We start from the raw sequence: 13,054 nt of genomic DNA on the forward strand, positions 1-13,054 counted from the left end.
TGGGTGGGTGAGGGTACAGTGTACCATGTGTGGTGGGTGGGTGGGTGACGGTACAGTGTGTGGTGGGTGGGTGAGGGTACAGTGTACCATGTGTGGTGGGTGGGTGGGTGAAGGTACAGTGTGTGGTGGGTGGGTGGGTGAGGGTACAGTGTGTGGTGGGTGGGTGGGTGAGGGTACAGTGTGTGGTGGGTGGGTGGGTGAGGGTACAGTGTGTGGTGGGTGGGTGGGTGGGTGGGTGAGGGTACAGTGTGTGGTGGTCCGTGTGATGGTCTACCTCGGCTGCTGAGCCTCAGGTAAACACTTGCTGGCCAGCTGGTGAGTCGTGACGGTACAACCATTGTGCCACCACCATTATTAACCCTCCATCCTGCCAGTATTAACCCTCCATCCTGCTGGTATTAACCCTCCATCCTGCTGGTATCCTACCATAATAGTCAATAATGATGCCGTTTGGCTGGCTGAGGTCAGTGTAAGTGTGGGCAGGCAGGAGATGCCTCATCACAACTCCACTTAGTAACATTGTGACCTCATTACATTGTGACCTCATTACATTGTGACCTCATTACATTCCACAAACTGGTCAGACTGGATTACTAGTCGATGATTCTCAATGTTTCCCTTTACTGGATGGATGATGGATGCCATTTGTCTTACTGTAGGGGTTACAGAAAATGTTGATCATAAAGTCGTTCAATAATATATCCTGTCCTGCTCACTGGTTGGCCAATCTGTTGCACAAAGAAGATATATTTTGGGTTGTTAGGCTCTCTGACTTGTCCATATAAGCAATGTTTACAATCTTCATGTTCCATAGTTGGAATTAGTTGGTAATTTTTCAGGTTTTGGTCGTCACATTTTCTATTTTGTAAATTTCGATGAACTGATACCACTGGATTCTTGAAGTTGATACAGACTGAGATTTTAGATGTAGAACTATGCCATCAAGAAAAAAAACTTTTAAAGTGGGCAGGGATTTGAATTAAAGGGAAATTGTTAGGTAAAAACAGTATAAATCAAAATTTTGAAATGTTTGCACATTGGTAACATTTTCATCAAAGTCTAGCAACTAGGAAATAAATAGGAGGGATGCCTGGGGGTATAATGAGATCCTCATACATGTGCAAAGACATTATAAAGGTGACTATGCTGCAAATGGCTTACAAAAAACATTGTTCAGATTTTGTCGATCTTTATTTGGTTTGTAAGTCAATTTACAGACTAAGTAAAGCGAAAATACAGTGAGGACATTTTGTGTTTGGGTTGAGGTGGTATATGAAGTGCGAGTCATGGAGAGTGGTTTGGAGAAGAGAGAAGAGGTGATGAGTCTTGTGTTTGATGAAATGATTAAAGTGGGTGGTACTGTGGGTGAATTTCTTAAGAAAGAGATGACTGAGTTGCTGATTGCTTGGTTAGGATTTTAGTGTATGTATGTATCATGGTGATTTGCCTGAGGATTGACAGAATCCTTGTTTAGTGCCATTGTATAAAGGCAAGGGGAACAAAGGTGTGTGTTCAAACTACAGCGGTATATGTTTGTTGAGTGTACGTGGTACGTTGTATGGGAGACTAGTGATTGAGAGGGTGAAAGCATGCACAGATCATCAGATCGGGGAGGATTATTGTAGTTTCAATAGTGCTTGAGGGTATGTGCATCAAGTGTTTGCTTTGAAGTATATGTGTTAGAAATACCTAGAGAAACAGAAGGATTTGCATGTAGCATTTGTGGATCTAGAGAAAGCATATGATAGGGTTGACATATTCCTTGTGGAAGGACTTACATATATATTATATGGAAGGAAAGCTGCTAGAAGCAGTTTTTTTTTTTTCTTTTTTTTTCAAGGGTATAAGGTATGTGTACAAGTAGGAAAAGAGGAAAGTGAGTGGTTCTAAGTGAAGGCTGGTCTGCAGCAGGTGTGTGTGTAATATCACCATGACTTTAATTGATTTATCGTTTAGGTGCTAAGGGAGGTAAATGCAAGAGTCTTTGAGAGATGGGCTCTCTTTTCTTATTCATTTACAACATTATTTCACCACTAACTACTCCTTTTCACCTGTCGACCTCCCACCTTCTGCATGCCACACAGCTCTCTCACATATGCCACCACTGTTTCTCAGCACTCAGAGAGCTTTTAATCTCATCTTTTGCCATTCAACACTCAGTCTCTCCTGGTATCTCTTCACACAAGCCTCTTTTCCAACACCACCTATTTTCACAAGTCTTCTGACCCATACATTTTCTGCCTTTCTGAAAACCTCAATAATATTTATCAGTTATAAGTCATTTTGTCTCATTAACCAAAGGTAGACTTGCATCTGGACAAATTAGCTGTACTTCTCGTACCCATTCCCCATTTGGTGGTGGCGGCCCATGCAGAACCAGTTCTCATCCAAATGTTTTAAGGAAGAGTTGCGATAATTTATTTAAGCTTTTACCCCCCCCCCCCCCCAAACAGAATTGGCTGGAATGGACTTATTGTGAAGGTGTTAGACTATTTGAATCAATTTTAATGATTTAAGGTATGACTAAATCTGTAGAGGCTTTGAAACTTATAAAACTTATGCTAGAAATTCTCAATGACATGAAAGGCTATGAAGCTAAGCCCTGTTCACAGTTTAAAAGAACTGATCATGAATTTTCAAAGCAAGACTGATTTTACACCAAAGTAGTTGATTATTCACTGATTTTTACACTAAAATAATTGATTATTTGATTATTTTACTCTACACCCAAGAAGACTCTCGCTGAATTACATTAGAAATGGTGATTTAAATAGTTTTAGTTCTAAAAAAAATATGTTTTGTTATTCATGATTCACCTGCATTAGACAACTGAATTAGACCATATAGTGGTTCCCTGCGTGTTGTAGAATGCGACTAAAAGCGTTGGAAGAAGGAGACTGAAAATCCTTCTCCCCAGGTTTTACTTTTCCAAGAGAAGGGGAACAAGTGAGAATTTTCCCTTTAAGGCTCAGTCCTCTGTTATTGACACTACCTCGCTAAGGTGGGAAATGGTGAATATGTATGAAAAAATGAAATATGTATGTTTTAATCATTCTTATTATTATTATTATTATTATTATTATTGTTAGGGAGGTGAATGCAAGAGTTTTGGAAAGAGGGGCAAGTATGAAGTCTGTTGTGGATGAGAGAGCTTGGGAAGTGAGTTAGTTGTTGTTCGCTGATGATACAGCGCTGGTGGCTGATTCATGTGAGGAACTGCAGAAGCTGGTGACTGAGTTTGGTAAAGTGTGTGAAAGAAGAAAGTTAAGAGTAAATGTGAATAAGAGCAAGGTTATTTATTAGGTACAATAGGGTTGAGGGTCAAATCAATTGGGAGGTAAGTTTGAATGGAGAAAATCTGGAGGAAGTAAAGTCTTTTAGATATCTGGGAGTGGATCTGGCAGCGGATGGAACCATGGAAGCGGAAGTGAATCATAGGGTGGGGGAGGGGGCGAAAATCCTGGGAGCCTTGAAGAATGTTTGGAAGTCGAGAACATTATCTCGGAAAGCAAAAATGGGTATGTTTGAAGGAATAGTGGTTCCAACAATGTTGTATGGTTGCAAGGCGTGGGCTATGGATAAGAGTTGTGCGCAGGAGGGTGGATGTGCTGGAAATGAGATGTTTGAGGACAATGTGTGGTGTGAGGTGGTTTGATCGAGCAAGTAATGTAAGGGTAAGAGAGATGTGTAGAAATAAAAAGAGCGTGGTTGAGAGAGCAGAAGGTGTTTTGAAATGGTTTGGGCACATGGAGAGAATGAGTGAGGAAAGATTGACCAAGAGGATATATGTGTTGGAGGTGGAGGGAATGAGGAGAAGTGGAGACCAAATTGGAGGTGGAAAGATGGAATGAAAAAGATTTTGAGTGATCGGGGCCTGAACATGCAGGAGGGTGAAAGGCGAGCAAGGAATAGAGTGAATTGGATCGATGTGGTATACCGGGGTTGATGTGCTGTCAGTGGATTGAATCAGGGCATGTGAAGCGTCTGGGGTAAACCATGGAAAGTTGTGTGGGGCCTGGATGTGGAAAGGGAGCTGTGGTTTTGGGCATTATTGCATGACAGCTAGAGACTGAGTGTGAACGAATGGGGCCTTTGTTGTCTTTTCCTTGCGCTACCTCGCACACATGAGGGGGGAGGGGGATGGTATTCCATGTGTGGTGAGGTGGCAATGGGAATGAATAAAGGCAGACAGTGTGAATTGTGTGCATGGGTATATATGTATGTGTCTGTGTGTGTATATTTATGTGTACATTGAGATGTATAGGTATGTATATTTGTGTGTGTGGACGTGTATGTATATACATGGGTATGGGGGTGGGTTGGGCCATTTCTTTCGTCTGTTTCCTTGCGCTACCTCGCAAACACGGGAAACAGTGACAAAGCAAAATAAATAAATAAATAAATAAATATATTATTATTATACATAATCGCTGTTTCCCACATCAGCAAGGCAGTGCTAGGAAACAGACGAAGAATGGCCCATCCACTCATATATATGTATATATACATAAACACCCATATACGCTCATATACATTATATTATTTTTTTATTATACTTTGTCGCTGTCTCCCGCGTTTGCGAGGTAGCACAAGGAAACAGACGAAAGAAATGGCCCAACCCACCCCCATACACATGTATATACATACGTCCACACACGCAAATATACATACCTACACAGCTTTCCATGGTTTACCCCAGACACTTCACATGCCTTGATTCAATCCACTGACAGCACGTCAACCCCGGTATACCACATCGCTCCAATTCACTCTATTCCTTGCCCTCCTTTCACCCTCCTGCATGTTCAGGCCCCGATCACACAAAATCTTTTTCACTCCATCTTTCCACCTCCAATTTGGTCTCCCTCTTCTCCTCGTTCCCTCCACCTCCGAGACATATATCCTCTTGGTCAATCTTTCCTCACTCATTCTCTCCATGTGCCCAAACCACTTCAAAACACCCTCTTCTGCTCTCTCAACCACGCTCTTTTTATTTCCACACATCTCTCTTACCCTTACGTTACTCACTCGATCAAACCACCTCACACCACACATTGTCCTCAAACATCTCATTTCCAGCACATCCATCCTCCTGCGCACAACTCTATCCATAGCCCACGCCTCGCAACCATACAACATTGTTGGAACCACTATTCCTTCAAACATACCCATTTTTGCTTTCCGATATAATGTTCTCAACTTCCACACATTCTTCAAGGCCCCCAGAATTTTCGCCCCCTCCCCCACCCTATGATCCACTTCCGCTTCCATGGTTCCATCAGCTGCCAGATCCACTCCCAGATATCTAAAACACTTCACTTCCTCCAGTTTTTCTCCATTCAAACTCACCTCCCAATTGACTTGACCCTCAACCCTACTGTACCTAATAACCTTGCTCATATACATATCGACATATATATACATATACATACACAGACATATACATATATACACATTGGAAAGGATCACAATTTAGTGTGTGATCAAGATATTCCTATGAGTCCAGGGGGAAAATGAAACACGATAAGATCCCACGTGCACTTTCATGTAATAATCACATCATTAGGGGAGACACAAGAGAGAAATATAACAGTCAGTAGATATTTATCGAAGAGACGAAGCTAGGATGCCATTTGGTAAACATGCGATTGTCCAAGACAGACAACGAGTGTTCATAAACTTATCATTTTACAAATTTTATCAGCAATAAAGTTATCTAATTTATATAAATCATCACTAATATTAAGATTATAATTCTTTATATATTGAATAATAGAAGATTCAATGATATTTCTCGTGGTAATAGAGTTAGAGTTAATAACTGAGATGGCGTTACTCCAGTCAATACAATGATCATAGTTTGTAAGGTGATTAAACAAGGCATTTGATTCTTGTCCTGTTCTTATACTATATTTATGTTGCTTAAGTCTAACAGAAAGATCCTTACCAGTCTGCTCAACATAGAATTTATCACAATTTCCACATGGCACTTTATAGATGCATCCAGGAGAATTTTCTGGTGAATTCCTGATTAAATCATCTATAAGATGATTTTTTGCTAACTTAAGGGATTTATCAATGAAAGATCTAGGTTACTTTATCTTAGATCCAATAGAATATATCTTCTCAAACTCATCATCAATAAACTCTGGACTGCAAATACGTAATGCCCTAAGGAACATAGATTGAAATGATGATAATTTAACTCTGTCATGTTGAGATGAGTAATGATGGATATATGAGCATACATTGGTAGGTTTTCTGTATATGCTAAACTTAAACTTTTTCCTTGCCTATGGATCATGCAATCTAGAAATGGTAATTTACCATTATTTTCATTTTAGATTGCATGATCCATAGGCAAGGAAACAAGTGAAATTAGTGGAATGCACGTATAGTGTCGTCATATAAAGGCAGAGGGGTTGAAGGTGAGTGTACAAACTACAGAGGTATAAATTTGTTGAGTACACCAGGTAAGGTTATGGGAGGGTATCAATTGAGAAGGGGAAGGCATGCAAAAGCATCAGATTGGGGAGGAGCAGTGTGGTTTCAGAAGTGGTAGAGGATGTGAGGATCAGGTGTTTCCTTTAAAGAATGTGTGAGAAATTTGTAGAAAAGCAGATGGATTTGCATGTGGTATTTATTGATGTGGAGAAGGCAAATGATAGGGTTGATGGAGATGCTTTGTAGAAGGTTATAATGATATGGTGTGGGAAGTAAGCTGCTGGAAGCAGTGACTATTTTATATCAAGGGTATGAGGCGTGTGTATGAGTAGGGAGAGAGGGGAGTGAACAGTTCATTGTGAGGGTCAGTCTGCAGTCTGTCACCATTGCTATTTAATTTGTTTATGAGTAGGATTGTAATGGTGGTAAATGCAGGAATCTTGGAAAGAGGAGTGAGTATGCAGTCTATTGGGGATGAGAGGGCCTGGGAAGTGAGTCAATTGTTTTTCGAATATAATACAGCACTGGTGGCTGATTTGAGTGATAAACTGCAGAAGTTGGTGACTGAGCCTGGAAGTGTGTGTGAAAGGTGAAAGTTGAGAGTAAATGTGAATAAAAACAAGATTATTTGGTTCAGCAGGGTTGAGGGACAAGTTGATTGGGATGTAAGTTTGAATGGAGAAAAATTGGAGGAAGTGAAGTGTTTTAGATATCTGGGAGTGGATTTGGAAATGAATGAAACCACTGAAGTGGGAGTGAGTCATAGGGTCGGGGAGGGGCAAAGGTTCTGTGAGCGATGAAGAATGTTTGGAAAGAGAGAATGTTATCTCTGAGAGTAAGAATGGGTATGTTTGAAGGAATAGTGGTTCCATGAAGTAGCCAGGCAATGGAATATAGATCGTGTTTTGCGGAGGAAGAAAATTGAATGTTTAAGGATAATATTTGGTATGAGGCGGTTTGATTGAGTAAGTGATGAAAGGTTGATAGAGATGTGTTGAAATAAGAGTGTGGTTGAGAGAGCAGAAGAGGGTATGTTGAAATGGTTTGGATGTATGGAGAGAATGGATGAGGAAAGGTTGACAAAAAGGATATTTGTGTGAGAAGTGGAGGGAACAAGGAGAAGCAGAAGGCCAAATTAGGGATGGAAGATGGATTGATAAAGATTTTGAATGATTGGGGCCTGTACATGCAGGAGGGTGAGAGGTGTTCATGGAATAGAGTGAATTGGAACAATGTGTTATACTGAAGTCAATATGCTGTCAAAGGGCTGAACCAGGGCATGTGAAATGTCCAGGGTAGACCATGGAAAGGTCTTTTGATCCAGGATGTGGATAAGGAGCTATGGTTTCATTGCATTACCCATGACTGGTAGAGAATGAGTGTGAGTGGAAGATTTATAGAGTAAGTACTCACTGCTGAGGATGTATTGGCTGTTCATGGCTTGACTGCTGTGTGAGCTGCCAGAGTTTTGTTAAAGAGGGTGGACAGGTTCAGCAAGATGAAGACCTCATGGAATTCCAGCTGGTGTAAGAAGTGCCCAGGAAGTTTGTACATGCTTTTTTTCTGTATTCTTTCCCGCTGGTGCCCCTGGGTATCTTTAAGGGAGGAGGACAAAGCTGGGAAGACGTAGATCAGCTTAAGTAGAATGAAGATAGTATAGACATTTTTAAGTTCAAATGATGGGATATCTATTGAACTCATTTGGCTGAGAAGGTATAAATGGTATGAGGAAGATTTGATGATAGTGCTGAGATGGTTCTTTCAGTTTAAATACTGAAAATTTTGAAGGCTTAGACTATGTGGAGATTGTCAGGGCCTATTGTGATGCCAGGGGGCAGGATGTCTGTGCCCAGGTTGATGTGCATCATCAAAGTTGTGGTGTGATTGATGGTGACATCATTGGCCATAGTTCACTCTTAAGGGTGATTATCAGGGTCAGCTTAGGCTCAGTTAAACACAAAACTTTCACAAATTAGACTGGAGATTGGAGTAATGACGACAGGGTATAAGGTATTAAGAGACTTGGGTTTATTGGATTTGAATGGAGGAGTGACATATGCTGTCTTCCAAGGTGTAGGGCATTTAGACTGTGAATGAAGTTATATATGGCAGTTATTGATGTAGCTAATTCATGGAATAATTCCTTGTACAGCTTCAATGGAAGATCTGTGTGTGTGGATGAGCATTTGGTTTTAAGATACCGAAGGCACTTACCTACATCATCTGCCAAGTTTGTTACACAGTTAGCATTGTGCACTACCTCTGCCTCAGGCAAATCTCATCAGAGATACTCTCTTTCTTGATCTCTTTTTTTCTTGTAATTTTAAAGAGAGCTTTTATAATGTATTGATGGATTATGAAAATATATTTTACAAAATCTGATGTTTTGTGTTCTGTATATTTCTAGATTGGAGTGCACATGATGTTTCCCATGAAGCTGAAGAATGAAGAGATTTTTTGAGGATAAAGGTGAATGGGAACCACCAAGAAGACGTCCAGCTCTTATTCGACCAAATGCATCAACACTAGAGGGAAGCAATGTAGGGGCAGCTATTGAAACAGCAAACAACTCCGTGAGGGAAGTAGATATCTCTGTACATTCAACAGTGTCATCTTGTACATCAACAGCAAATATATTGTCGACAGCAGTTGCAGGATCATCAGACTCTTCACTGTCACAGGTTATAAATACATTAAATGCAACTGTATTTTCAGCAACAGCAGTTGATTTAAGGACAGCAGCAGTATCAGAAGTAACGACAACTCTACCTACATCAATTGTAAAAACAGCAGCTTCTGAATCAGTAACTATTACAGAACCTTTTATGTGTGGTTCAAATACTGCCTCAGTAACTTCAGGTGTTTCAGATTTTGCCTTGACAACTTCAGGTGCTTCACATACTTCATTAGCAACTTCAGGTGCTTCAGATACTGCCTCAGCAATTTCAGATGTTTTAGAAACTGCTTCAAACACTTCAGGCATTTCAAATACGGCTTTGCCAACTTCGAGAGTTTCAGATACTGCCTCAGCAACTTCAAGTGTGTCAGTTACTGCCTCGGTAACTTCATGTCTTTCTAATACTGCATCTGCACCTTCAAACAATACATTGTCAGAACCTGTTACCTGTGTTTCGGGTACTGCCCTGGCAACTTCACCTTTTACCTGTGTTTCAAATACTTCCTCGGCAACTTCAGGTGATATATCAGAATTTTCAGAAAGTAGTGTCACAGTAATACCATCTACAGAAGCAGCTTTATCTTACAAATCAGCTGTATGCACACTAGCATCTACAGCACTGACTAAATTAATAGCAGCTAATGTAACAGCTATATCTATATCATCTTCATTACCTACGTTATCAGCAAATAATGATAGAATAATAAATGCAGCTACTACATCTACAGTATCTACTGTATTAAGTGACAGAACAGTAAGTGCAGCTTCTACATCTACAGCACCTACTTTTTTGATAAATGACAGAACAGTAAATGCAGCTACTACATCTATATTGCCTACTTTATTGAGAAATGAGAAAACAAAAAATACAAGTACTACATCTACTGCACCTAGTGTATCAAGAAATGACAGAACAGTAAATGCAGCTACTACATATACCACACCTACTTTATTGAGAAATGACAGAACAGTAAATGCAGCTACTACATCTACAGCACCTACTTTATTGATAAATGACAGAACAATAAATACAGTTACTACATCTATAGCACCTACTTTATTGAGAAATGACAGAACAATAAATGCAGCTGCATCTAAAGCACCCATTTTATTGAGAAAGGACAGAGCCATAAATGCAGCTACTGCATCCACAGAACCTATTTTATTGGGAAATGACAGAACAATAAATGCAGCTACTACATCTGCAGCACCTATTTTATTGAGAAATGACAGAACAATAAATGCAGCTACTACATCTGCAGCACCTATTTTATTGAGAAATGACAGAACAATAAATGCAGCTACTACATCTATAGCACCTACTTTATTGGGAAATGACGGAACAGTAAATACAGTTACTACATCTACAGCACCTATTTTATTGGGAAATGACAAAACAATAAATGCAGCTACAACATCTACAGCACCTACTTTATTGAGAAATGACAGAACAATAAATGCAGCTACTACATCTACAGCACCTACTTTATTGAGAAATGACAGAACAATAAATGCAGCTATTACATCTATAGCACCTACTTTATTGAGAAATGACAAAGCAATAAATGCAGCTACTACATCTACAGCACCTACTTTATTGGGAAATGACGGAACAATAAATACAGCTACTACATCTATAGCACCTACTTTATTGAGAAATGACAGAACAATAAATGCAGCTACTACATCTACAGCACCTACTTTATTGAGAAATGACAGAACAATGAATACAGCTACTACATCTATAGCACCTACTTTATTGAGAAATGACAAAACAATAAATACAGCTTCTATATCTTCATTTTTATCAAGTGATTATATAAAGAATGCAGCTATTATATCTAAAGCACCTTCTTTATCATCAAATGATAGAATGATAAGTGTAACTAATTCTACAGCACCTTGTTTGTCATCAAATAATAAATTGATAAGTGCAGCTACTACTACAGCACCTTCATCTGCATGTGACAGAATGATAAGTACAACTACAACTACAGCACCTTCTGTATCATCAGATGATAGAATTTTAAAGGAATGTATGTCATATGTAGGATTTACTTTATCAACAAATAATAAGACAATAGATGAAGCTACATCTGTAAGTTTACTTGCATCGACAACTGTTGCTTCAACAGTTGATACTGTTCCATATTCATCAGCACCTGCAGTTTTATCCACTTCATCACGGTCAATTAATCCAGGGTCAGCAACTACTTTAGTATCATCAGTAACTACATCGACTCCAATTGTATCATCTAAAACCACATCAATAGTTGCTCCTTTATTTACTTCAGCTGCATCAACAGCTGTAACTTTATCATGTGTGCCAGTATCAGTGCTTAATACTATATCAGCTACAAGTGCATCTACAGTGGCTGTGATATCAACTGCAGCACCACCATCTACATATACCTCAGAAACATCTCCAGCAGTTACTGCTTCAATATGTGTTACTGAATCAACTCCATCAGTAAGACCAGTTGCATCACTAGCAGATCGTATGGTTACTTTATCAGTATCAAATCTCTCAGTATCTTCAGGATCATCATCATCTAGTTCAAGCTTATCAATGCCTAATGCATTGGTACCTTCAGAATCTACAATGTCAACCACTTCCAGCTCTGTTATAGCCTCTCCATCATCCTCTTCTGGCTGTATCTTATCTTCATCCAGCATCAGTTCTGATTTACTTCGTGTATCTGTTTCTTTATATCCCATGCAGTTGCTTACATTATCATCTGATTCCTCATCTGATTCTTCCAACGATTCTGTGGGTATTGTGCCAGTGACATACTCTACAAATGGGGAGGCACCAGTGAGCAATTCTGTTACATCTGTCAGCTTTACCTTGCCAACAGTAGATTCAACACCTGTCCCTTCACCATTACCATCAAACTTGCCATCATCTGATCATCCTAATTTTAACATCCATGAAAATAATTCTGCTACAACAAATTTGATGACAAATTCTCTCAGTTCACTTCCAATGGATGACCTTTTAGAGGTACCTAACTCAGAATCACATCCATCCTTTGCCTTATATTCATCAGCATTTCCTTCTCCATGTTTGTCATCATCACTTTCTGAAGCCACTTCACAAACTCCTACTTCAGAAGCTTCATCCATCAGTAATGTTCATATAACAGTAGGTTTATCAAGACCACTAGCTCAGCAAGCTGTGATAGAGGCTCATGGAGGAAGATACCTGAGGGAGGAAAATTTGATAGAAAGTTTGATTGAAGAGCAAAGTACACCTCTAATGACATCAACACCTCTGACTACAGCTCAGGTTGAGTTGGAACCCCAGGTGTTACTCAGTAGGGATGAAGAGCGTAAGGTCAAGGAGGAACACATTCTCCAGTCTGGTAAAGGTAAGTCATATTGAGTTAGATATAAAGAAGGAATGTTTAGAGAATATGTGCTTGTTGGCATGAGTAAAAGAAATTTTTGGCTTGGAAGAAGTCTTGTTAGATAATAAATTTTCCCATTCATTTGTGCTGGCTTGGGTGATTATGTATACTTACACAGAAATTGCCTTCAAATCCAGATTGAATTAGCTTAGAGACCCCCTTCAAATACAGACTGAATTAGCTTAGAAATCTTCAAATCCAGACAGAATTAGCTTGGCAACTCCCTTCAACTTCAGACCTAGTTATCCTAGGATAGTGTTGATAAGTGAAGACATAGATTAGACTAATATTTCTCCAAGTCAGCTTTATCTTTAACAGTAAGAAGTATTTATAGATAAGAAAGAATTATAGCTCAGATACTCACCAGGCATGTTGAGAAATGATGACAAAATTATGGAGGGCTTTGTATGTTGATTTTATAATGCATATAGGCCTTCTTTCATGTACATATGAATAGATGAAATGAAATGAACAAGAGTTTATTGAATGAAGGCAGTCATTTGGCTGAAAATATACTACTGAG

General features: G+C 39.4%; 1 protein-coding gene across 2 annotated transcripts in view; it reads left to right on the forward strand.

Moving 5' to 3' along the window:
- Positions 1 to 245: 245 nt before the first annotated feature.
- The window catches only part of LOC139754817 (uncharacterized), a 126,410-nt gene continuing 113,601 nt past the window's right edge, over positions 246 to 13,054 (forward strand). Inside the window, exons 1-2 of one of the 2 annotated variants that reach the window (XM_071672668.1) lie at positions 246 to 293; positions 8,852 to 12,492. In XM_071672668.1, coding sequence (XP_071528769.1) covers positions 8,889 to 12,492 — 3,604 coding nt within the window. In that variant the 5' untranslated portion in view covers positions 246 to 293; positions 8,852 to 8,888. Of the gene's footprint in view, positions 316 to 8,851; positions 12,493 to 13,054 lie in introns of both variants that reach the window. The other variant, XM_071672667.1, reaches the window with a different exon arrangement.

This window comes from Panulirus ornatus, chromosome 17 (genome assembly GCF_036320965.1).
Source record: "Panulirus ornatus isolate Po-2019 chromosome 17, ASM3632096v1, whole genome shotgun sequence".
Classification (NCBI taxonomy): domain Eukaryota; kingdom Metazoa; phylum Arthropoda; class Malacostraca; order Decapoda; family Palinuridae; genus Panulirus; species Panulirus ornatus.